The sequence below is a fragment of the Carassius carassius genome, chromosome 38, assembly GCF_963082965.1.
Source record: "Carassius carassius chromosome 38, fCarCar2.1, whole genome shotgun sequence".
In the NCBI taxonomy this organism is placed as follows: domain Eukaryota; kingdom Metazoa; phylum Chordata; class Actinopteri; order Cypriniformes; family Cyprinidae; genus Carassius; species Carassius carassius.
The window spans coordinates 11,079,992-11,104,957 of record NC_081792.1 but is presented as its reverse complement, the minus strand read 5'-3'; the positions used below and the strand labels follow the sequence as shown (position 1 = coordinate 11,104,957).

General features: G+C 40.3%; 1 protein-coding gene across 1 annotated transcript; it reads left to right on the top strand.

The window, feature by feature from the left end:
• The first annotated feature begins 15,645 nt into the window (after positions 1-15,645).
• LOC132119004 (C-C motif chemokine 21-like) lies at positions 15,646-17,181 on the top strand. The gene is made up of 4 exons (XM_059528745.1): positions 15,646-15,709; positions 15,833-15,923; positions 16,529-16,649; positions 16,798-17,181. The coding sequence occupies exons 2-4, from the start codon at positions 15,839-15,841 to the stop codon at positions 16,901-16,903; spliced, it is 312 nt and encodes a 103-aa protein (XP_059384728.1). The 5' UTR covers positions 15,646-15,709; positions 15,833-15,838; the 3' UTR covers positions 16,904-17,181.
• Positions 17,182-24,966: the final 7,785 nt, after the last annotated feature.

The following is a 24,966-nucleotide window of genomic DNA, read 5'->3' as shown; positions in this document are numbered from 1 at the left end:
TTATATAGCGCTTTAAACAGATTATGTCAAAGTGACTGAACAACATTAATTAAGAAAACAGTGTGTCAATAATGCAAAATGACAGTTAAAAGCAGTTCATCATTGAATTCAGTGATGTCATCTCTGTTCAGTTTAAATAGTGTCTGTGCAATCATTTGCAATCAAGTCAACGATATCACTGTAAATGAAGTGACCCCAACTAAGCAAGCCAGAGGCGACAGCAGCAAGGAACTAAAACTCCATCGGTGACAGAATGGAGAAAAAACCTTGGGAGAAACCAGGCTCAGTTGGGGGGCCAGTTCTCCTCTGACCAGACGAAACCAGTAGTTCAATTCCAGGCTGCGGCAAAGTCAGATTGTGCAGAAGAATCATCTGTTTCCTTTGGTCTTGTCCTGGTGGTCCTCTGAGACAAGGTCTTTACAGGGGATCTGTATCTGGGGCTTTAGTTGTCCTGGTCTCCGCTGTCTTTCAGGGATGTAGAGGTCCTTTCTAGGTGCTGATCCACCATCTGGTCTGGATACGTACTGGATCCGGGTGAATGCAGTGACCCTCTGATCTGGACACAGACTGGATCTGGTGGCTACGGTGACCTCGGAATAAGAGAGAAACAGACTAATATTAGCGTAGATGCCATTCTTAGTGACGTAGCAAGTACATCGGATGTTATGGGAAGTGTTCCCGGTTCCGGTTTACCTAGAAGTGTATTAGTGTGTTATGTGTATGCCAGGTTAAAGAGATGGGTCTTTAATCTAGATTTAAACTGCAAGAGTGTGTCTGCCTCCCGAACAATGTTAGGTAGGTTATTCCAGAGTTTAGGCGCCAAATAGGAAAAGGATCTGCCGCCCGCAGTTGATTTTGATATTCTAGGTATTATCAAATTGCCTGAGGTTTGAGAACGTAGTGGACGTAGAGGATTATAATGTAAAAGGAGCTCATTCAAATACTGAGGTGCTAAACCATTCAGGGCTTTATAAGTAATAAGCAATGTTTTAAAATCTATGCGATGCTTGATAGGGAGCCAGTGCAGTGTTGACAGGACCGGGCTAATATGGTCATACTTCCTGGTTCTAGTAAGAACTCTTGCTGCTGCATTTTGGACTAGCTGTAGTTTGTTTACTAAACGTGCAGAACAACCACCCAATAAAGCATTACAATAATCTAACCTTGAGGTCATAAATGCATGGATTAACATTTCTGCATTTGACATTGAGAGCATAAGTCATAATTTAGATATATTTTGGAGATGAAAAAATGCAGTTTTATAAATGCTAGAGATCGTTTTTAGCAATGTGACGCGTACCGAACTGGATGCGTTCAACTATGGGCCAGGAGAGACTTTCGTCTTTGAGTCTGCTCCATATCGAAAGTGACATAACCATAGGACTAAACAACGAGGACAGCATCAACGCATATGATACCAGGTCTAAACGCTAAAATGCAAAAATTGACAGTGGTTTGTAAAGTAGTCCCTTTAGTAACACATATTTATCGGGAATGTTTATACTGCAATGTGTAGGTTGTTACTAAGTGACATTTTGATTGAAACCTCTTGATTGGTCGGAAATATTTTTGAATGCATCTAAGGGAAGCTCATATTTTAGCCTTACCCTGGAGGTGGTTCACTCTCCGCCTATGGGTTTCCCCCTAGAGCTGCTTCTATAAATCCAATTAATAAGTCAGTAGTAATTTAGCTAAATTTAAGTGAGTAGAAGAAAATAATGTGGTGTCTAAAATTGAAATACTCTTTCTTCTGAATCTGACCAGCTTGAGTATGCTGACCTGCAATCTAAATTAGATGAGATGCACACCTCTAGGGCACAGCGTAAGATCTAGACAAAAAAAATGGATTGGAGGAGAGAGAATGCAACTCTGCATATTTTTTTTTCCAAATTAGAAAAGAGTCACTTAAGAACTTTATTAATTGAAACTCTACATCTTGAGGGGACAGTGTCTAATCCTCAAGAATTTTCCCATGTTTATGTGCAAAATTTTACAGTAATCCTTACCAAAAAATAAATAAATAATAATTCTGAAGAGGCAGACAGTACTTTCCTGGAGTTTGTAAAAAAATTACAAGACTATCTCAAGAAATGACAGAAACCTTTGTGATCATTAAAATTACTTTATCAGAAGTTAATAACTCTATTATAGAACTTAAAATTAATAAATCAGCCGGAAGGGACAGGCTTACCGCAGAGTTCTATAAACATTTCCCTAAATAACTGTCTCCTTTTTTACTTGAGGTTTCTAAAGAAAGCATACACAATGAGGCTCTCTCCTAACTCTCTCATTCTCTCTCAAGGTTTAATTACTATAATTCCAAAACCCCCAAAATATTTACTTTTAATTTACCATTGGCATCCTGTTTTTTTTGCCTTAACAATGATTTTAAAATGTTAGCTCTTATTGAGAATAAAGTCTTCCTCCACACAACGCCTCTGCATTTGAGTCCTCTGTGATCCCAGTTTGTGACACTTATAATTGCTAAAATACTAAAATTCTGTAATAGATGAGACACAATCTGTTTTTTTGAACATAGTTTGAACATTGAAAAGGACTTGATACAGCTTCCAGTTATTTTCTTAGATTTATATAAGGCGTTCGATTCTTTAGAGCACCAATTTATTTAAGTCATTAAATAATCTTGGTTTTTGGGATATGCCACTTCACCAAGTTTATCTATAGGAGTCAGACAATGGTGTCCTATTTCTCCCTATGTCCTTCTTTGTGTGCAGCATGCAGTCTTAAGGCTTATAATCCACATAAGGTAATCCACACAAGGAAGGTAGGAAACACACGTATAGTCGACATATAAGACCCGAAATACACTAAGTGAATAGACAGGAACTTAAATACACAGGCAAATAAAGATATTAACAAGACACACCTGAACAGACACTAGGGAAAACTAGGTCAAGGAACACATGAGAAAAGAAAACAAACTAAAAGTCCATGAATGTGACATAACTCCCCCCTGCCCAAAGGCGCGAGGGGTTTGGGAGAAGGACGAGGTGGTGGTGAAGGGCAGGTAGGAAGGCAGGCAGATGACCAGGGTGGCGACAATAGAGGAAGGAGCCAGGGAGGAGACATGAGGATCCAGAGAGGACCAGACAGTGGGAGGAGCCAGGGAACAGACAGGAAGGAGTTGGAGCAGGAGGAGCCAGGCAGGACCCAGACCGCAGCCATGAATGTGGCCCTAGGTGGAGACGATGATGATGATTATAGATACTTTATTCATCCCAATGAGAAATTTATAAATTCCTGCAGTATCCTCACTTAAGGTATCAAAGCAATAAAAAAAAAGAAGAAGAAGGGAGGTAAATTTAAATGTCCTGTGCAATGAAGTATTTTGAATATTTAAGGTGCGTTGTGTACAGTTTGTAGTACAGTTCAGAACAGTGAGGAATATCTGCATTTACTTTTTCCCAGAGTAGAGTTAAAGATCTTTTTGGCATGGGGGAGGAATGACCACCTCAGCCTGTCTGTGGAGCAGGGCAGTGATAGCAGCCTGTCCCTGAAACTACTCCTCTGGCTGGAGATGATACTGTGTAGTGGATGCTGTGGATTGTCCATGATGTCCATTCATCCAGCTGCACTCCCAGGTATTTGTAACTCTTTACGAACTCCACACAGTCACCGCTGAAAGTCACAGACTCCTGAAATCCACCATCATCTCAAGTTTCAAGTTCAATTTATTTATATAGCACCACTAAAACAGCAGCAGCTGACCAATGTGCTTTACAGCATCAGATAAAATAAATACAAGCAAAACAACAGAAAATAATATCACAGATAAATTAATCAACTAGATATCAAAAGAAAATTGGAACACTAGAATTCAAATACCAAACTTATTCATAAAGGGACATTAAAAGCAATGGACAAATATTGAGTTTTAAGCAAAGATTTAAAAATCTGTATTGTAGGAGCAAATCTAATATGGACTGGTAACCTGTTCCAGAGTTTAGGACCTGTGATAGTTCTACAGGCACGTTCACCTCTTTGTTTAAGTCTGGCTCTGGGAACATTGAGCAATCTACTGTATGACTACCAGATCAAAGAGTTCAAGAAGGGTTCTGTGGAGACAGAAGTTAAGATAGATATGAGGGGACTAAGTCATTAACTCTAATCCTATGGGATAAAAACATTAAAATCAAATATAAGAGTCAAGTTTTGAAAAAAAAATCATGAAATTGTATTATTTGAATCCCAATAAGTGGGAAAATAGCATTAATTTAATTTTCTGATGTCTCTTTATGGGTTTGCCCTTTTCAGGGTTAAGGGACTTAAAAACAAAAATTAGGTGTTTGAACTTTACTCTAAACTGGACAGGCAGCCAGTGCAATGATGTTAACACAGGTGTAATGTGAGTGGATTTACAGAGGCCCTATAAAACCTTGCAGACGCATTTTGGACCAACTGGAGATGGGCCAAGGAAGTAGTGTTCATTCCACAATAACGTGAGTTACAGTAGTCTAACTGTGATGATATAAAAGCATGAATTACTCTTTCAAAATCTTCAAAAAGAGATAAAAAAAGAGATAAAAGACTTAGTTTTGGAAAGAAGGCAGGAATTTAATAAAAAAGGATTTAACCACTGAGTTCCGTTTGAGCTCACTGACAAACAAAACACCTAAGTTTTTATAACAAGAGTTGTGGCTTGAAATATGGCATGGTGATCATTTACAAACTTTGTGGGAATGCCCCTAGGTGGACCAAAGGATATGATTTCAGTTTTCTTTTCATTTAGAATAAGAAATTTGATGACATCCAAAATTTTACATCCTCCACGTGCTCCTTTAGAGGGTTTCATCCATGTAGCAATGACAAGATACACCAGGCTTTCAGAAACTAGAGCTCCAATGAGAGCATATATAGAGAAAAAAGGGGTAGTATAGATCCCTGCAGGACCCCCCATGGGAGATTGGCAGCTGATGACATGAGGTTTCCAAGGCGAACCGTGAATTTCCTGTCCTTTAAATAGGAACTAAACCGATCGATCATGTCAAATGCAGCAGTAAGATCTAACATCACAAAAATTATGATCACCCTGGTCAAAGTATGGTAATTTACCATATTGATTAAACCTTTAATAAAGCCGACTCAAATGTTCTAAAACCTAACTGAAATGTTTCATAGAAACTCCTTGGTCTTGGTGGTGTTGAGGTGCAGGTGGTTGGAGTCACACCATGAGACAAAGTACCAGATCAGTTTCCCGTACTCCTCCTTCTGTCCACTCCTGATAAAGCTTACAATAGCAGTGAGGTCCACAAATGTTTGCACATGGCAGGACTCTGAGTTGTACTGGAAATCCAACGTGAACAGGGTGAACAAAACTGGAGAAAGCACAGTCCACTGCGGCTCTCCCAAACTGCTGAGAACAGTGACAGACCTGCAGTCCCCCAGTCACAAGTACTGAGGTCTTCCTGTCAGGTAGTCCATTATCCACACCCACAGGTTTGAGTCCAAGAATGTAATTCTCACAGCCCTGCTGCCACTGTCCAGGTGAGAGAGGAATCGGTGTAACATGTATATAATAGTTTTCTCCATTCCCACCTCCTCCTATTATGCAAACTGCTGAGTGTTGAGGGCATGGTTGACCTGTAGCCTCATGTTGTGAAGCAGCAACGCTCCATGGTCTTCTGTGTGATGTCAGGTGGAGTAATGTCAGTGCCAACTTGGTGGAGCCGCTGAGTAGCTGGGCCAAGGCAGAGTCTGGGACTTGGAGGCTGGAGGCAGAGATAAGGGATCCTCCAGCCACAATGCCGAAGGAGACTGGCAGACCCACAATGAACCCACATCACAGATGATGTGCTGAGTGTGAGTAGAGGGGCTAACAGGAGACAGCAGGGGGCAATGATAAGACTGGTGAAGAGGTGGTGGGAGAGGAAAGATGGGTGTAAAGCTAAGATAATCAGGGAGTTCTGGAATGTTTAGTCAAGTCTGCTTTATTCTCAATTCTTCCACATGTACAGTACATACATACAGAGAATCGAAATTGCGTTACTCTCAGACCCCCCGGTGCATACAGATAACATTAATAGTAGAGCCTAAAAATCTAGATCAAATATAAAATGTAGATACAATTATACAATAAGGGAATGTATAAAAGACATATAATACAATTAAAAAGAAAGTTAAATAAAGCAGCGCAAGACACATGGCAGATAGAGTGCAAATAAATCAAGTGAACAACAGTGCAGATAAAAGATTTTTAGTGCAAAAAAAGCTTATTTAGTCTGATTAAAGTGACAAAGGGCTCAAGAGCAGTTATTTTATTTAACTGACTGATGAGGTAGTGGAATGGCGTCAGTTCCATGCTGAAAGAGGTAGTGAGCAGACCAATGCTGCACAAAGTGTCTGGTGGGCAGAAGATGGAAAGGGGGGCAAGTTCGCGAGGGAGTTCAGCTTCCTGACAGCCTGGTGGATGAAGCTGTCCTTCAGTCTGCTGGTCCTGGCCTGGAGACTCCGCAGTCTCCTCCCTGATGGCAGCAGGCTGAAGAAGCTGTGTGACGGGTGAGTAGGATGATCACCTGTGATGCAGAGGGCTTTGCGGGTGAGATGGGTTCCATAAATGTCCTGCAGGGAGGGGAGAGAGACACCGATGATCTTCTCAGCTGCTCTCACTATGCGTTGCAGAGTCTTTCGGCAGGACGCATTGCAGGCGCCATACTACACAGTGATGCAGCTCAACAGGATGCTCTCGATAGTGCCTCTGTAGAAGGTGTACATGATGGTGGGTGGGGCTCTGGCTCTCCTCAGTTTGCGGAAGAAGTAGAGACGCTGTTGTGATTTCTTGGCCAGTGCTGCTGTGTTTTCAGTCCAGGAGAGGTCCTTTGTGATGTGCACAACCAGGAACAGTCCAACAGTCAGTTGCACAGCGTGAGCCCCAGTGTTGAGCCCCAACTGGACCAGTTTGTAAATAAGCTGTTGAGGGATGATTGTGTTGAATGCTGAACTGAAGTCTATGAACAGCATTCTGACATATGAGTCCTTTTTGTCCAGATGTGTGAGTGCTGAGTCGACAGCAGTGGCGATGGCATCATCGGTCGAGCGGTTGGACTGATATGCAAACGGGAAGGGGTCCAGGGAGGGGGGGGGAGCAGACTTGATGTGGTGCATGACTAGCCGTTCAAAGCACTTCATGAGGATGGGAGTGAGTGCAAAAGGATGGTAGTCATTGAAGCAGGATGGAGATGGCTTCTTCAGAACTGGGATGATGGTGGTAATTTTGAAACATGTGGGAACAACAGCCTGACTCAGTGAGATGTTGAAAATGTCTGTGAAGACATCAGTGAGTTCTGCTGCACAGTCTCTCAGTACACGCCCAGGAATGTTGTCAGGACCTGGAGCTTTGCGTGCACTGATCCTGCTGAAGGATCTCCCCACGCTGTCTTTGGTCAGCATCATCACCTGGTCGTCGGGAGTAGGTGGAGTCTTCTGTGCAGTGGTGCTGTTTTGTTGCTCAAAGCGAGCGAAGAAGGTGTTCAGCTCGTTCAGCAGGGAGATGTTGCTGTCACAGGTCCGTGGTGGGGGCTTGTAGTCCGTAATGGTCTGTATCCCCTGCCACAGGCTCCTAGTGTCTCTGCTGTCACTGAATTGATGGGCTATCCTCCTAGAGTGCTGTCTCTTAGCGTCTCTGATGCCGCGAGACAGGTTGGCCCTAGCTGTCCTTAGGCCCATCTCATCTCCAGCTCTGAATGCAGCGTTCAGTGTCTTCAGGAGTCTGTAGACCTCCCCTGTCATCCACGGCTTCTGGTTGGCCGGGACAGTGATGTTTTTTGTGACTTACATCATCAATACACTTGTTGATGTAGGCAGTGACAGTCTCTGAGTACTCCTGGAGGTCAGTGGTGTTATTGTATGTGGCAGCCTGCTTAAACATGTCCCAGTCAGTTGTGTTGAAGCAGTCTTGAAGGACCTCTGATGATCCTTCTGGCCACACTTGAATCTGTTTTTGAACTGATGTGGCGACTTTAATGAGCGGTCTGTATGCAGGCATTAGCATGACAGGGATGTGATCTGAGGCTCCGAGGTGGGGGAGGGATTTGTAAGCTCCTCTCTGTGTGGTGTAAACAAAGTCCAAAATGTTATTACCTAATGTTGGAAAGTTAATGTGTTGGTGTATTTCGCTTGTGGTGCCTCCGCTGTGGGTGAGATACAGTAGTGGGGGTCGGTGATGGTGAAGGCCTCCGTAGCAGACCGAGATCCCATAGCTGTTCCGCGTACGTGGAGTTTAACTGTAAAAATGCAGTTCTGCCGACATCGAGCACATAGGCGGAAATCGCGGGGGGTCGGGTTGTCCCCCCCTAAAATATAATTGAAATGTATGTATTGTAAATAATATAATGATAAATAGTTAAACTAATTGTGTAAGTAGTAAAACAATGCAAATGGAGCAACAACAAAAAAAGTTTTAAACATCTCGAGTTCCCCCTACTTCGCCTCACATTGCTTTGGTCCACTGCCTGCTCCCCTTTTACCTCACCACCACCGACACACACACACACAGTCCGGTGCGAGAAAACAACGTGTTTAAGTAGTTGTGGAACTCCATAAGTCAAGCTTACTTTATTCACCTTAAACATCGGATGACGTGATTATTTTCTCTTTAATATAGATGATGCCGAGTCATTAATAAATCGTGTCCAAAATTATTATTGCGTACCAATTTACTTTTGTCACCGATGTAGTCTGCGCTTTTAGCGATTATATGTTTACCCTTGTTTTATACAGGCGTTTACCTAGCTTGTCTTACACACACCCATAGTGTACGCATATACAAGTCTTGTATGTTAGATTAGACTAGTGTGGGTGCGCATTTAGATTTTCCCGCGTTCACTATGATTTAGTTGGTTTCAGTGGCGGCTCGTCGGGTGAGGCAGGGGAGGCACAGTTTCCCCCAAATTTTGAGGTGAAAATTAGGAAGATTTAATGTTAATAAAATTCACTATTCATTTCAGTTCATGTCTCAGAATGTATATATTTTTGTTTGTAATTTCACAGTTGTAATACCAATACATGAAAGCTCCGCTTTTCTATCGCAAATGTGCCGAATCTGCTGATGTAATTACAACCGCTAAGTGAAAAAGAAGGGGAGGGGGAGGCCAGGGGAACCAATCAGCATCGAGTGTTCACTTTCAGCGCTGAGGAGTGCCGAGAAAAGTAACATCAAAGAGGAGGCTAGCCTCCCTTCTGGAATATCAACCAACCATCATAGAGACATAAATTAGGTGCTATTAGTTTGAACCTGATTTTATACAGTCTTATGGTTTGAACGTCTTCCGGAGCAGCTGGGCTGATAATTGAACAAGTATTTATAATGAGTAGCGATATTGAATATATTTTCTTTACGGTTTCTGACTTAAAGCCGCCAAAAAGGCATATTAAAGTGGTTAAGCAAATAATAATAATAATAACAATCGGCAGGGATCCCCAGACCAATACAATTAGTTTGCCTCCTCTATTTTAAAATCCACGAGCCGCCACTGGTCGGTTTATTTCATTTAATATAGTTAATCTAATATAACATCATACTAAGAGTGCAGCTGTTCTCCAGATATTAGCATAACAAATGTGATTTTGATTTTTATAAAAATTGAAGTTAATATTAAGTGCATTTTAGGCACCATATTGACTGTTTTAGCTCTATTTCACAAACGAAAAAAGTTGAAAACTAAGCTACAGCAGTAACAGCACTGTAATTGTGTCTTTGAGAAACACACTCAGAAGGTGTTTCCTAACTGAATGAATCCACTTTTGGTGGCTTGATTGTGTAAACAACTTCAAAAACATTGCAACAAAAAAAAATGTTTTGAAGAATGTTTTGGTCAATTTAGTCAGCTTTTTCTTTGAACCAAAAAGAAACTGAGAAGAAGGATAATGGAAAGGTCTCCATTATAAATTGTCTCTTTCATCATGCTATCATCAATAGTAAGGCTTTCCTCTCTGTACACATATCCTTAAGTAAAATTTTGCCTGTTTTATTGGTGTCCCCTTCAAAACTTGCTTGTGAGAAATGTTATGTTTATTGTCCCCCCCAACATTTACATGAGATTTTAGCCCCTGATCGAGCAGAAACTCGCAACTGTATGCGCGCTTACAGACAGGTAGACGCGATGATGACGTACAAAAACACTGCAACTCACAAGACAAAAAACACGAAAACACCGTTCTGTCGGGACAGAGAGAAGCTGCTGCGTGTGGACGCGCCGCCATCTTGGATATCTACATCTGACTCATGCACCTGGTCAGACATCATGAGAGGCTCTGGTTCCAAGGCAATCTGCAGCTCTGTCGCTTCTGTCAGCAATGGCTCATCAGTCATGGTGATCTCTTACTCTCCGTCTAGGCTGGGTTTTTGGCTGAGGCTCCGCATAGTGCAGTGATGGTTGGATGGGCTCTGGGTCAGCTTGATTTCTGGATTGGGGGCGGACGCTCTTCAGACACCAGAAAATCAATTCCCTCCAGCTCAGTCCTGTGGTATCTGGGAGGTCAATGGGGCAATGGTAATTTGCGCTGATCCAGAAAAGAGACTTTAGAGTCTTGTCATCAAAAGGGAATGTGATTTTGAGATGAGAAAAAGCAATAAAATACAGTGAACTTTGCTGCCCACTCCATTTTTGGTAGGTCGGTTCTTCTGTCACACTATGTAGAACACGCTCAAAGATGAAGATGAAAGTAAACAATCTTTAATAATCCACAGGGGTCTGTAAGGTTATTTTAAAGACTTCTCTTATTCTCATCAAGCCTGAATTCTTTGATCAAAAATACAGAAAAAAAGTAATAATGTGAAATATTATTACAATTTAAAAGAATGTTTTTTCAGTTTTAATATACTTTAAAATATAATTTATTCCTGTAATGCAAGGCAAAAATATCAGCATATTTACTTCAGTGACGCATGATCCTTCATAAATCATGCATATATGCTGCTTAATTTTTTTTTAATCTATTTAAAAAATATATATTTTTTGGAACCTCTGATACTTTTTCGTTCACGGATAAATAAAAAGTAAAAAAGAAAAGCATTTATTCAAAATAGCTATGTTTTTCTTTACTCTCACTATTACTATTGCTGAATAAAAACAAAAAATACTGACCTTAAGCTTTTGAACGGTAGTGTATATGGTTACAAATTTTTTTTGTTGTTGTTGTTTTTTTATTCATCAAAGAATCCTGAAAAAAGGATTATAAAAAAATTAAGCAATACAACTGTTTCCAACACTGATAATAAATCAGCATATTAGAGTGATTTCTGAAAATCATGTGACACCGAAGACTGGATTAATGATGCTGAAAATTCAGCTTTGGCATAACAGGAAAAAATTATATTTTAAAGTGTATTGATCAAATACATGCAGACCACTTCTTGCAAAAACATAAAATATTAATACATCTAAGCATTTGACCACCCCCCCCCCCCCCGAACCCCACCCTATCAAAAAAAAAATTAATTTGAGCATGTAGTACAAAAAAGAATAGTAATAATAATAATAATAATAATAATAAACATTTTTATCTTGTTTATGCATTTTACACTAGTTTTTCATTTAATTTTTGAAGAGTTTGTATGATTGAGTATGACTGTGCCTTTAAATGCATTAATGTAAGAGTATAAAGCCTCTGCATTACTTCAGCTCTAAGCAGTGCAAAAAGAATATGGAATGTTGACAGTTATTGGGGAAAGTGGAGTAAGGTGTTTCAGTTGTCTCATAAATTCTACTGTAGGCCTCAGAAATAAGAGACATATGAACTCAAGACCATCTGTAACATAACGGCTTAGAAATATGACTTTATTATAAATTGACTGATGACATGTCATGAAGAAATACCAGACATGGGGACTTGTGACTTGGTGACTTGGACTCGAGTCGACTCGAGTCGCTATTTTTATGACTTGTGACTTGACTTGACAAAAAATAAAATACTTGAGACTTGACTCGGACTTGGAAGTTAAAGACTCGGGACTTGACTTGACTTGAGACATAATGACTTGAATGACTTGAGTGTTAATCACATCATGTTTTCAGTTTGAATATAAAATATATAAATTATTTTAAAAAATAAATTTGATTACCCAGCTGGAGCGCAGGCTGACAATCGCGTTGTCATGACTGGATCAGGACACTATCATCAGTCATGCCCTCTCTACCTTACGCACACCACGCCCACTTAGATCAGATATCACATCACATCAACATCTCAGCTTGAGGGGTACCGAGGGTCATCGCTTTTGTCGTCAATAATTCTCGCCTAAAAACGCGTGGAAATCGCTAGGCGCGCCGCTTTCTCCTTGTTTCCAAACCGCTCGGGCAGTTGCGCCCCTGAGGCGTCTGCCGTTGCTAAGCAACCATGACGCGCTCTCTCCATGACGAGCAAAGGATAAATGGATTTGCAGCACTAAAAATCGCTTGCAGGAGCTCTGCTACTAAATTTATTTAAAAATGGCAATCCATATACAGCTATGATCAACTGTTCTTTCATCTTGGCTGAGCTTTCAACGTTGTTACGGGAAAGGATGAAGCTGCTTGATTGGTTCTTGTCACATGACCAGCGGTGCCCTTGCGGCTCTCTGAAAAGTTGAGATGTTTTTAACTCGATGCGATGCGGACGCGATTGGAAAAAACGAGCGTGTCGCACCGCGTGTGCATCGCGACCGCGTTGCTTCCATTATGAGCGCGCATACCGGTGGCGCATAAATGGTGGGATAGGCCACATCGTGCTCGGCTTGCAGACAAGACTCTCTCGAATCTTATATTTTGCAAGTGCAATACCTTGTAATAGAGGTAATGACTTACGGATATACTCTGAGAGAGAGATTGTGTGTGTGTGTGTGTGTGTGTGTGTGTGTGTGTGTGAGAGAGAGAGAGAGAGAGAGAAACACACTCGTGCTTTACCTGATGAAGGAAACCCAAACTGAGTCGGACTCCAATCACAACCCCAACATTCAGAAACTAATTGACAAAAATCTGAAGTATAATTAAGATGAAAAATGAAAAATGAAAAAATGAATTCCAAACCAAACTCCAGTGTTATTCGGCCCTAAACAGAACCACAAAACTGGCAAATTACTTATCACTAAAGCCATTAAAAGAAAGACAAATCCTTTCAAAATATCGACTCAGTGATCATGATTTGGAAATAGAGATTGGTAGACATAAAAGATCCTGGCTACCGAGAGAAGAGAGGCAAACACTGTGAGCTGAATCAAACAGAGGATGAGAAACACTTCCCAAATACAGCACTACAAGAGAAAACATTCTTCCCACAGTTTGAAGCTTTGAATCCTTCATTCTTGTCTCTAAATGACTCGGAGAAACTACTCTATATACTTGGAGAGAATGAGACGGCAGTCACAATAGCTGCTAAATATTTATACACCATAAACACCATACGAAAGGGATAATTTATTGTATTTATTGTTTTATTTTATATTCTTAATTGTATATAATTACTATTATTAATATTAGAAATATTATCTGCTGCTGCTATTTTGATTGTATTGTATTTTATTGTAATCATATTTTATATTTTATTCTGTATCTAAATGCTTTGGCAATACTGTAACTCAAATGTCATGCCAATAAAGCAACTTGAACTTGAACTTGAGAGAGAGAGAGAGAGAGAGAGAGAGAGGAGAAATGTAAGAAAGTTTAATGTTGTATGTAAACTGTGTTTGAGGGGAAGTTGTGGCCTAATGGTTAGAGAGTCGGACTTGCAATCGAAGGGTTGTGAGTTCGAGTCTCGGGCCGGCAGGAATTGTGGGTGGGGGGAGTGCATGTACAGTGCTCTCTCCACCTTCAATACCACGACTGAGGAGCCCTTGAGCAAGGCATCGAACCCCCAACTGCTCCCCGGGCGCCGCAGCATAAATGGCTGCCACTGCTTCCGGGTGTGTGCTCATAGTGTGTGTGTGTGTGTGTTCACTGCTCTGTGTGTATGCACTTCGGATGGGTTAAATGCAGAGCACAAATTCTGAGTATGGGTCACCATACTTGGCTGAATGTCATGTCAGTCGTGTTACAGAGAGAGAGAGAAAGAGAGAGAGGTGTTCAGAGAGGAGTCTGCTGGATGTTTAGCTGTTATTTGTTTTATGGACTCAATGTTGAAAATGTAAAACATTTCAAACACTGTTGGCAGAAGTGAAAAATAAATAATTTTATGAAGTTACAATTTTGTTTGATTCCATGTTTACTGAACATGAGTATTTACAATGCAAATCCAAATTATTTTAATTTACTGACAGTTACTTATATCTTGTCTTTTAACTTTATTAAGATCAGATTCTGCAGGTAAAATTACAATAATAAGGTGACTTGACTTGGACTTGACTTGACTTGACATAACTTGTGACTTGACTTGACTTGCCCAAGAAAAAAATACTTGGGACTTACTTGAGACTTGAAGGTTAAGACTTGAGACTTACTTGAGACTTGCACATGTGTGACTTGGTCCCATCTCTGAGAAATACTATATGCATATGTCCTTTTTGCAGTGTAGTATGATCAAAGCTCTACTTCTGCAGAATTCTAAAAACAATGGGAGAACTTTCTTGTGACTAGACAACAACAAAGAAAAGTTTACAAAAAGATGTGTGAATTGAGAAAAACCGTTCTCCATATGGGACTATTTCACATTCCAGCAATCAGTTTTGATTGGAAACATACAATGTTGGTCCCTGAAGAGACTGAAGATTCTTCTAACGATCTTTGAAAGTTACTAGTGGAGAAAAAAAAGAAGAAATCTGACACTCGCTTTGCTGCCCTTAAGACTTGATCAAGAAGTCGAACTTCAAATGAAACACTGTTTGTTTGTGTGTGTTTCTTTTGTTTCCAGAATTCCAGGTCTAAAAGTAATGGGACAGCCTGTAAGTGTCTGTAACAAGTAAAATGCACCAGAAGACGAGGTTCTCCTGGTTAAATGCTGTTTATTAAAATGGAATTCCCCTACATGACGCAGAACTGCTGATGGCAAACCATGAATTGTTGTCAGTCCTGCTGACTAAGACCTGCAAAGATCACTCTCACAATAGCAAAGACATGTACATGTTTTCCAAAAGACGCTGCCAAAGTCCTGCAGTTTAGGGCAGATTCGGCTCAGGTCAAGGCCGAGATGAACCGAGACAGTAAATGGACTTAAAGTTTAGAAATCCATTAGGGGAAAAAAAATTCAGAGACATAAACGCACAACATGCACCGCTGGACATTTTCAAAAGTGTGATCAGTTTAGGGGAATCTTGTTGCACAATTTTGCATTTCATGTTTTATTTGGCACACAGGCCATAAAAAGTCCTAAAGCAGATTGCAGAAAGGATTTGGCAAAGATGTTATATTGTGCAATGCTAAGCAGGGGCGAGACATGGGGGCTGTCAAAAATCTCCAGACTCCCAGTAGGTCCTTTCCCCATGCTGAAACTTCTCTCTGCTGACCAAATATAGAGGTTTGAGATATTATAGATATTGCACCAGGCTTTCTATTCATCTTTATAATGTGGGACTCTTAAATCAATTGTGATTTGTCAAAACAGCAAATCAATTCGATGGGAACCATGTTCTTCTAATGCAACAGAATGTAAAATCTAGGCAAAATGTGACGGGGGCGTGACAGAGTCTCAGGTTTTGTTGCTATAAAAAGTGTTAACGAAACAGAGGAGGAGATAAGAGCAGCTGTCGCCGTGAAGAAAACATCATTCTTCTGAGAATCTCTGAAGGTAAAGATGAGACATGCAGTCTATAGCCATTATTCAGCACTTTAGAGCCACATGTTTTTGGTTAGTGGATGCACATAATAAAATCAAAAGTGGACTAACTAAGTCCTCGTCTTTTCTTGCAGCTTTTATGGAAACACAGCATTCAGCCATGAAGTTTCAAATCCTGTTTTTTCTCCTGGTGCTGACTTGCATGTATCCCAGTGTGGCACCAAGTAAGTATTTAATTAATTACGTGATATGGCTTTTATTATGCATTAAGTATGAGATATTTATAATGTAAAATTAAATATATAAATTCTTAATGAAAATGTTTAACCTAATTTTTAATCTAAACGTTATAGATTTTAGACCATTTTTTTTAATTCAGCATATTTTTTTGTTATTAAATGCAAGGGTTTAATGGGATTTAAGTAAAAAATAAATTTTAAATGATATACAGTAAGTGTGAAGTATGCATAGATACAGTATATACACTGAAAAATATATAACTTAAAATGGTAGCATCTAAATTAACTGGTTTTATTCAAGCCAAAAACATTTTAACATTACTGATCACCTTAAATGCACATTTTTATAAACACATTTGTATGGGTAAAATCATGTAAAAAAAAAAGCTAACAATTGCAGGTTACCACTTTTTTACAGTATAAAAAGATACAATGTAAAACATTTAAAAATAAATAAACTTTTTTTTGAAGTTGTGAAACAAAGATTATTGGAGTGCAATAAGTCAATGTGTTCTATGCTTTTTTTCTTTTTTTCAGTCTAGATAGGTACTGTATATTAATGAATAAATATACTATTGATTTATTTTCAGGTCCCTCTAATTATGAAAACTGCTGTTTGAAGTATGCAAAGATAAAGAAGGACATCTGGAAAAATGTCGTGAGTTACAGAAAGCAGGAAGCAGATGGAGGATGTAACATTCCTGCTGTTGTGTGAGTACATGTAACACTTCAACACAATCACATGGAAATCTGGAATTCATTTTACCGGTAACACATAGTTGTCCCATGCAGCAAATACACAGCAGATTAACAGCCAGAGTTGTAGACTTATGTATTTCCTTTTCTGGTCTCCAAACAGATTCATCATGAAAAGGATGAAAAGGATCATCTGTGTTGATCCATATCTACCCTGGGTAGAACAAATGATACAGAAAATAGATAAGAAGAAAGCAGGCACTGCGTAGTGTGAGTTTCAGAGGCAGCTTTATCACCCCACTGCAGACCAAATAAAAATGTTTATATTACTAACACTAATGTAACCATGTGTAGTTTATACCAATATCAATCCTGCTGATTTATATTTTCTACACCATGAATTAATATCTTCATGCAGAGGTTCATAATGAACTGGATTGTATTGTCTGCTTCTGTTCTTTGTATTAGAACAATTTGAATGTACGAACTGTGAATGATTGCTCTCTCTGTCTACTTGCTTCATAGTTATCTTTTTATACTGTATATATACATTTTTTTTATGTCTTAGTCCATTATTACCTGTAACCAGCATAGCCAACATGTAAGTGTGTGTGTGTGTGTGTGTGTGTGTGTGTGTGTGTGTGTGTGTGACTGAGTGGGTAAAAAGCAGAATGTATACATTTAAATCTTTTTTTATAATAAAGTGATGCAATTGTGCATTTAAATTGTCACATCTTTTTCTTTTATGTGCATCTGAGGTGGACACTAATCTAGCATCAAAACCTTTTTTTCAATAAAAATAAATACAAATTATTATTATTATTATTTATTATAAGTTATTTCAAACTACTAAAACTTACGACACTGATTAATTTAACCTTTAAATTAGATTTTAGTTGCCTAATGAGAAAAGCTTGGTAGTAAATCAAGTTTGCCTTTCATTGCCTCACCCTTCTGCTGTTAGTTCAATGCCACTGAGCATGTGTTTGTTCTTGCTTAAGCTCTTTGTGATTGATTTAGGAGATTCTTATCTCTGTATCGTTCAAATGCCTAAGTATCAGCTTGAGGTGTGACAGGTGATGCCTAAACTTGCTGGGGCGAGATGAATTACTGAGTCGAGTTTCTCCATTTCATGCCAAATGCCCGCGATGCAAATACTCTAGTTCTAAACCTGTCATCGCATCCATTTAATCTCTCTGTGCGGGCCAAAACCTTATTTGTTAAAACATAATGAATTTCACTTAAGAATGTTGTCTTTGTTCAAGGATGCTATTATTAAATATATATGTATACTATTAAATTCCAATTCCACACGTGACGAGACACTACAAGTTATCTAAAATCACTTTAAGGGAAGAATTCATGCAAAAAGTAAACCCTTGTGGACAATAAGTGCACTTAATTGTATTAAATGTGCATGTGTAGTGTACTTTAAATCTTAAAGGTATATTTAAAAAAACTGTGCTTGGAGATAATATAATATTAATGAAATAATAGATAACTTAAAGAGAGTAAACTTTCATAAATGTTCTTCATAATTAAATGCACTGCAAAAGTGCACTTTGTAATAATGTCAAGTGAAAAGATTTACTTTGTAGTAAATTTGTAGTAAATTACATTTAAAAATCTTTTGCAACGCTTTTAAGTAGTACCTTATATCGCAATTAAAGATGGTGACTGATATACTTACCAAGGCAAATATATTGAAAAGTAGATAACTGAACTGTGTTATTCAAAATTACATTTAAGGTTAATATAATTTGTGCTCAATTGAAATGTCATCATTACAAATATGTAATTGCAAATATATTTAAATACATGACATACAATTTTTAACATTGCATTTTTTAGGTTACCATAAATGCTTGCCATACATTCGGCAGTATTTTTAAAGAAAAGAGGAGTAACTGGGAGATTACATATGTTAAAAAGCATTCTAAAATTCTGATAATTGCATTGGATTTTAAACTATAATACATTTTCATTTAATTTCAAGTTCTGTGCTATTACTATAAGTGTTTGAAAACATTCAGTTCACACTTAAGCATATTTGCTCATACATATTGTTTTACCTCCATATGACTTTCTGATGTGGGAAACAACGTTAATTATTCTCCAAAAGCAAAGGCATACTTCCCTCCTCATTTAAACTTAAGTTTTTGGCTACTTGTCCACATCTGTTTTGGCATTATCCCAAATCCCCCTGTGCTAATGTTGGCAATAAAGTTGACTGTGCCTGGAAATGAAAAGAAGAAAAGAAATGAAAGTGTCCTGTCTGAGTGCAAAAGTCATGCACTGTAACACTGTACAGTCATAACATAAAGATAATTATAAATAATATTGATGTTGTTTCAAATCTGAATGACTTTATTTCCTCTGTGGAACAGAAAAGTAGATATAAAAAAAAAAAAAACACAACATTAGGGTCCAAACAACACTGGGACTGAGACTTTTTCTTCATCATCTTTCATTTACACAGAAGAAAGAAAGTCAGGTTTGGAACGACAGGAGGATTAACAAATGACAGAATTTGTTTTTTTTTTGGGGTGAACTATCTCATTAAGCTAGTTTAAAACATTTTCAGCTGTGTTTTTCTCAGTCTTTTTTTCTTTTCTTTCTTTGTAATCTTTCATACACACATGTAATCAATTGTTATGTGTGGTTCGTAATTAGAAGGCCCATAAAATGTATAACTACGATTAATTTAGAAAGGCAAGATTTTGCCCTAAGAAATATTTTAGAATCTTTAAAATTAGTCTCAGATTGTATAATTGCAGTTTATGCCAGACTGGTTGTACGTTTTGATCTGTTCCTTAAGACACAATTCTCATTATATACAATGTATCTATAAACTAAATCTAATTTGCATATTTATGTGCTTTTGGGGCAACATGTAATGAAAAAAAGAACAATAATGGGTGTGATAATTGACAAGATTTTCATAATAATATATTTCATAGAGTTTAAACTTGAACTCTGAGTTGACTTACCCTGAGATGGGAAACTCTGAGTTTTTGGTTACAGAACAGCTGAAATGAGTTGGTTTAATCAACCCTAAATTGACTGACTCTGAGTTAAGCGGGTGCACCACAACTATAAAAAGCCATTATCAATTGAGCGCCGATATTACGATTCACCATGGCAAAAGCTCCTGCCAAAAATCCACCTGCATACTTCAGACTCAATACAAATGTAATTCTTCTCACTAATAGTTAATTATTTTATGGTATCTCATGGGCAAAAATATATATAAAATAATAATATTAATAATAATATTTTAAGTGCATTTTTCTTATTTTACAAATGATCTTAAAAAAATACGGCAGTGGTTATTTACACTAAGTGGAATTAACATACTTTCTTAGCGATAGATCCTATTTACAGTAGGGTAAGTGCAAGTAGCTCTAGATGCTATTTAGAGAAAAAATGTACAGTGAAAATCGTGATATATTCTATTTACAATGTAAAAGTAGCAGTTCTTTGCAACAGGCTAAGTGTAAATAATAATTAGATGCTAGTTATACTTTATACATTTGCACCTCAGTATTGTTATATACATTAACAGAAAAGTAGATATAAAAAAAAAAAAAACACAACATTAGGGTCCAAACAACACTGGGACTGAGACTTTTTCTTCATCATCTTTCATTTACACAGAAGAAAGAAAGTCAGGTTTGGAACGACAGGAGGATTAACAAATGACAGAATTTGTTTTTTTTTTTGGGGTGAACTATCTCATTAAGCTAGTTTAAAACATTTTCAGCTGTGTTTTTCTCAGTCTTTTTTTCTTTTCTTTCTTTGTAATCTTTCATACACACATGTAATCAATTGTTATGTGTGGTTCGTAATTAGAAGGCCCATAAAATGTATAACTACGATTAATTTAGAAAGGCAAGATTTTGCCCTAAGAAATATTTTAGAATCTTTAAAATTAGTCTCAGATTGTATAATTGCAGTTTATGCCAGACTGGTTGTACGTTTTGATCTGTTCCTTAAGACACAATTCTCATTATATACAATGTATCTATAAACTAAATCTAATTTGCATATTTATGTGCTTTTGGGGCAACATGTAATGAAAAAAAGAACAATAATGGGTGTGATAATTGACAAGATTTTCATAATAATATATTTCATAGAGTTTAAACTTGAACTCTGAGTTGACTTACCCTGAGATGGGAAACTCTGAGTTTTTGGTTACAGAACAGCTGAAATGAGTTGGTTTAATCAACCCTAAATTGACTGACTCTGAGTTAAGCGGGTGCACCACAACTATAAAAAGCCATTATCAATTGAGCGCCGATATTACGATTCACCATGGCAAAAGCTCCTGCCAAAAATCCACCTGCATACTTCAGACTCAATACAAATGTAATTCTTCTCACTAATAGTTAATTATTTTATGGTATCTCATGGGCAAAAATATATATAAAATAATAATATTAATAATAATATTTTAAGTGCATTTTTCTTATTTTACAAATGATCTTAAAAAAATACGGCAGTGGTTATTTACACTAAGTGGAATTAACATACTTTCTTAGCGATAGATCCTATTTACAGTAGGGTAAGTGCAAGTAGCTCTAGATGCTATTTAGAGAAAAAATGTACAGTGAAAATCGTGATATATTCTATTTACAATGTAAAAGTAGCAGTTCTTTGCAACAGGCTAAGTGTAAATAATAATTAGATGCTAGTTATACTTTATACATTTGCACCTCAGTATTGTTATATACATTAACAGGATGCAATAATAACAGATTGTAAATGATTATATTTATTACAATTATAAATAGTTGTATCATTATTAAACACTCGTTAGGCACTTTACTTCCACTTTTAGAACATTTTGTTCATTTTTATTGAAAATAAATTCTAATATGACATGTGATGGGAAAAGTGAGAAGAACGAGCTCGGCAAAAGCCAGACTCTATCCCAATCAATCGCGTTACAAGCTAGTTTTCCGTGCCCAAAACATTACTGCCTACACCATTGAAGCCGTTATTCACATTTGTCGTATTTAACATGTGTTGAGGGAGGGCAGAGCTACAGTAGATTTGCACTTAGTAATAGACGCAAAATAATCTTGTTTTCCATTTGCATTGAGATTATTTTTTATTACCACACTAGCATTTCATTTTACTTAAGTAAAATGCACTTAATAGACCCCCCCCCCCCCCCAGACTAAGTATCTCATATCATACTCTTATATAGAAAATCTATCTTTATTTTATTATTTTTGTATATATTTGTACTTGGAGGAAAAAAAACACTTAGTAAGAAGAGCATTTTTCCAGCGTGCATCAATGAAGTGTTTAAAAAGGGTGAGGAGACCGAAAGAAACTCTGGGTTTATTGATAAAAACTTGCTCCTGACCAGGTTAGGTTCATAGTGTAAGTTACCTTGGTAACGGATTCTGAGTATAAGTTAGCTCTCTTTCAGAAATTGGCTAGACTTACCCTGCTTTGTCGTGTTTGACAAACCTCCCATTCTGAAACGGAAAACATACTCGGTTACTAACGTAACCTCGGTTCTCTCTAGAAGAGGGAACGAGTACAGCGTCTTAGCTAAGACGCTACGGGAATCGTCTCTTTTCACGATACACTGAAGCAAAAAATTATCCTCCTTGAACTGCCACCTTAACGTGGTGGAGGGGTTTGAGTACCCGAATGACCCTAGGAGCTATGTTGTCCGGGGCTATATGCCCCTGGTAGGGTCTCCCAAGGCAAACAGGTCCTAGGCGACGGGTCAGACTAAGAGCGGTTCACAAACCCCTTATGAAAAGATCACATAAAAGGACCGTGACGTCGCCCGGTATGGCGCAGCCGGGGCCCCACCCTGGAGCCAGGCCCGGGGTTGGGGCTCGTATGCGAGCGCCTGGTGGCCGGGCCTCTCCCCACGGGGTCCGGCCGGGCTCGGCCCGAAGGAGCGACGTGGGGCCGCCTTCACGTGGGCTCACCACCTACAGGAGGGACTGTAAGGGGCCGGTGCTTAGAGAATCGGGCAGCAGTCGAAGGCGGGGGCCTCGACAGCCCGATCCCTGGACACGGAAACTAGCTCTAGGGACGTGGAATGTCACCTCACTGGCGGGAAAGGAGCCCGAGATTGTGCGTGAGGTTGAGAGGTTCCGACTAGCGATAGTCGAGATCACCTCTACGCACAGCTTGGGCTCTGGAACCACACTCCTCGAGAGAGGATGGACTCTTCACCACTCTGGAGTTGCCCATGGTGAGAGGCGGCGGGCTGGTGTGGGTCTGCTTATAGCCCCCCAGCTCAGCTGCCATGTGTTGGAGTTTACCCCGGTGAACGAGAGGGTCGCTTCCCTGCGCCTTCGGGTCGGGGATAGGTCTCTCACTGTCGTTTGTGCCTACGGGCCGAACGGCAGTGCAGAGTACCCGGCCTTCTTGGAGTCTCTGGGAGGGGTGCTGGAAAGTGCTCCGACTGGGGACTCCGTCGTTTTACTGGGGGATTTCAACGCCCACGTGGGCAACGACAGTGACACCTGGAGGGGCGTGATTGGGAGGAACGGCCCCCCTGATCTGAACCCGAGTGGTGTTCAGTTATTGGACTTCTGTGCTAGTTACAGCTTGTCCATAACGAACACCATGTTCAAGCATAAGGGAGTCCATCAGTACACGTGGCACCATGACACCCTAGGCCGTAGGTCGATGATCGACTTTGTGGTCGTTTCATCCGACCTCCGGCCGTATATCTTGGACACTCGGGTGAAGAGAGGGGCGGAGCTGTCAACTGATCACCACCTGGTGGTGAGTTGGATCCGATGGCGGGGGAGGAAGCTGGACAGACTCGGCAGACCCAAACGTACTGTGAGGGTCTGCTGGGAACGTTTGGCAGAGCCTCCTGTCAGAGAGATCTTCAACTCCCACCTCCGGCAGAGCTTCGACCGGATCCCGAGGGAGGCTGGAGATATTGAGTCTGAGTGGACCATGTTCTCCACCTCCATTGTCGAAGCGGCCGCTCGGAGCTGTGGCCGTAAGGTCTCCGGTGCCTGTCGAGGCGGCAATCCCCGAACCCGGTGGTGGACACCGGAAGTAAGGGATGCCGTCAAGCTGAAGAAGGAGTCCTATTGGGCCTGGTTGGCTTGTGGGACTCCTGAGGCAGCTGATAGGTACCGGCAGGCCAAGCGGACTGCAGCCCGGGTGGTTGTGGAGGCAAAAACTCGGGCCTGGGAGGAGTTCGGTGAGGCCATGGAGAAGGACTATCGGTCGACCTCGAAGAGATTCTGGCAAACCGTCCGGCGCCTCAGGAGAGGGAAGCAGCGCCCTACCAATGCTGTTTACAGTAGAGGTGGGGAGCTGTTGACCTCAACTGGGGATGTCGTTGGACGGTGGAAGGAATACTTCGAGGATCTCCTCAATCCCGCTGTCACATCTTCCATTGAGGAAGCAGAGGCTGAGGGCTCAGATGTGGACTCGTCCATCACCCAAGCTGAAGTCACCGAGGTAGTCAAGAAACTCCTCGGTGGCAAGGCACCGGGGGTGGATGAGATCCGCCCTGAGTACCTCAAGTCTCTGGATGTTGTGGGGCTGTCTTGGCTGACACGCCTCTGCAGCATCGCGTGGCAGTCGGGGACGGTGCCTCTGGGATGGCAGACCGGGGTGGTGGTCCCTCTTTTTAAGAAGGGGGACCGGAGGGTGTGTTCCAACTACAGGGGGATCACACTTCTCAGCCTCCCTGGGAAAGTCTATGCCAGGGTACTGGAGAGGAGAATCCGGCCGATAGTAGAACCTCGGATTCAGGAGGAACAGTGTGGTTTTCGTCCAGGCCGTGGAACACTGGACCAGCTCTATACCCTCTACGGGGTGCTGGAGGGTTCATGGGAGTTTGCCCAACCAGTCCACATGTGCTTTGTGGATTTGGAGAAGGCATTCGACTGTGTCCCTCGCGGCGGCCTGTGGAGGGTGCTCCGGGAGTATGGGGTCCGGGGCCCTTTGCTAAGGGCTATCCGGTCCCTGTACGACCGGAGCAGGAGCTTGGTACGTATTGCCAGCAGTAAGTCAGACTTGTTCCCGGTGCGTGTTGGACTCCGGCAGGGCTGCCCTTTGTCGCCGGTTCTGTTCATGATTTTTATGGACAGAATTTCTAGGCGCAGCCAGGGGCCGGAGGGGGTCAGGTTTGGTGACAACACGATTTCGTCTCTGCTCTTTGCGGATGATGTTGTCGTGTTGGCTCCATCAAGCCAGGACCTTCAGCATGCACTGGGACGGTTTGCAGCCGAGTGTGAAGCGGCTGGGATGAGAATCAGCACCTCCAAATCCGAGGCCATGGTCCTCAGTCGGAAAAGGGTGGCTTGCCCACTTCAGGTTGGTG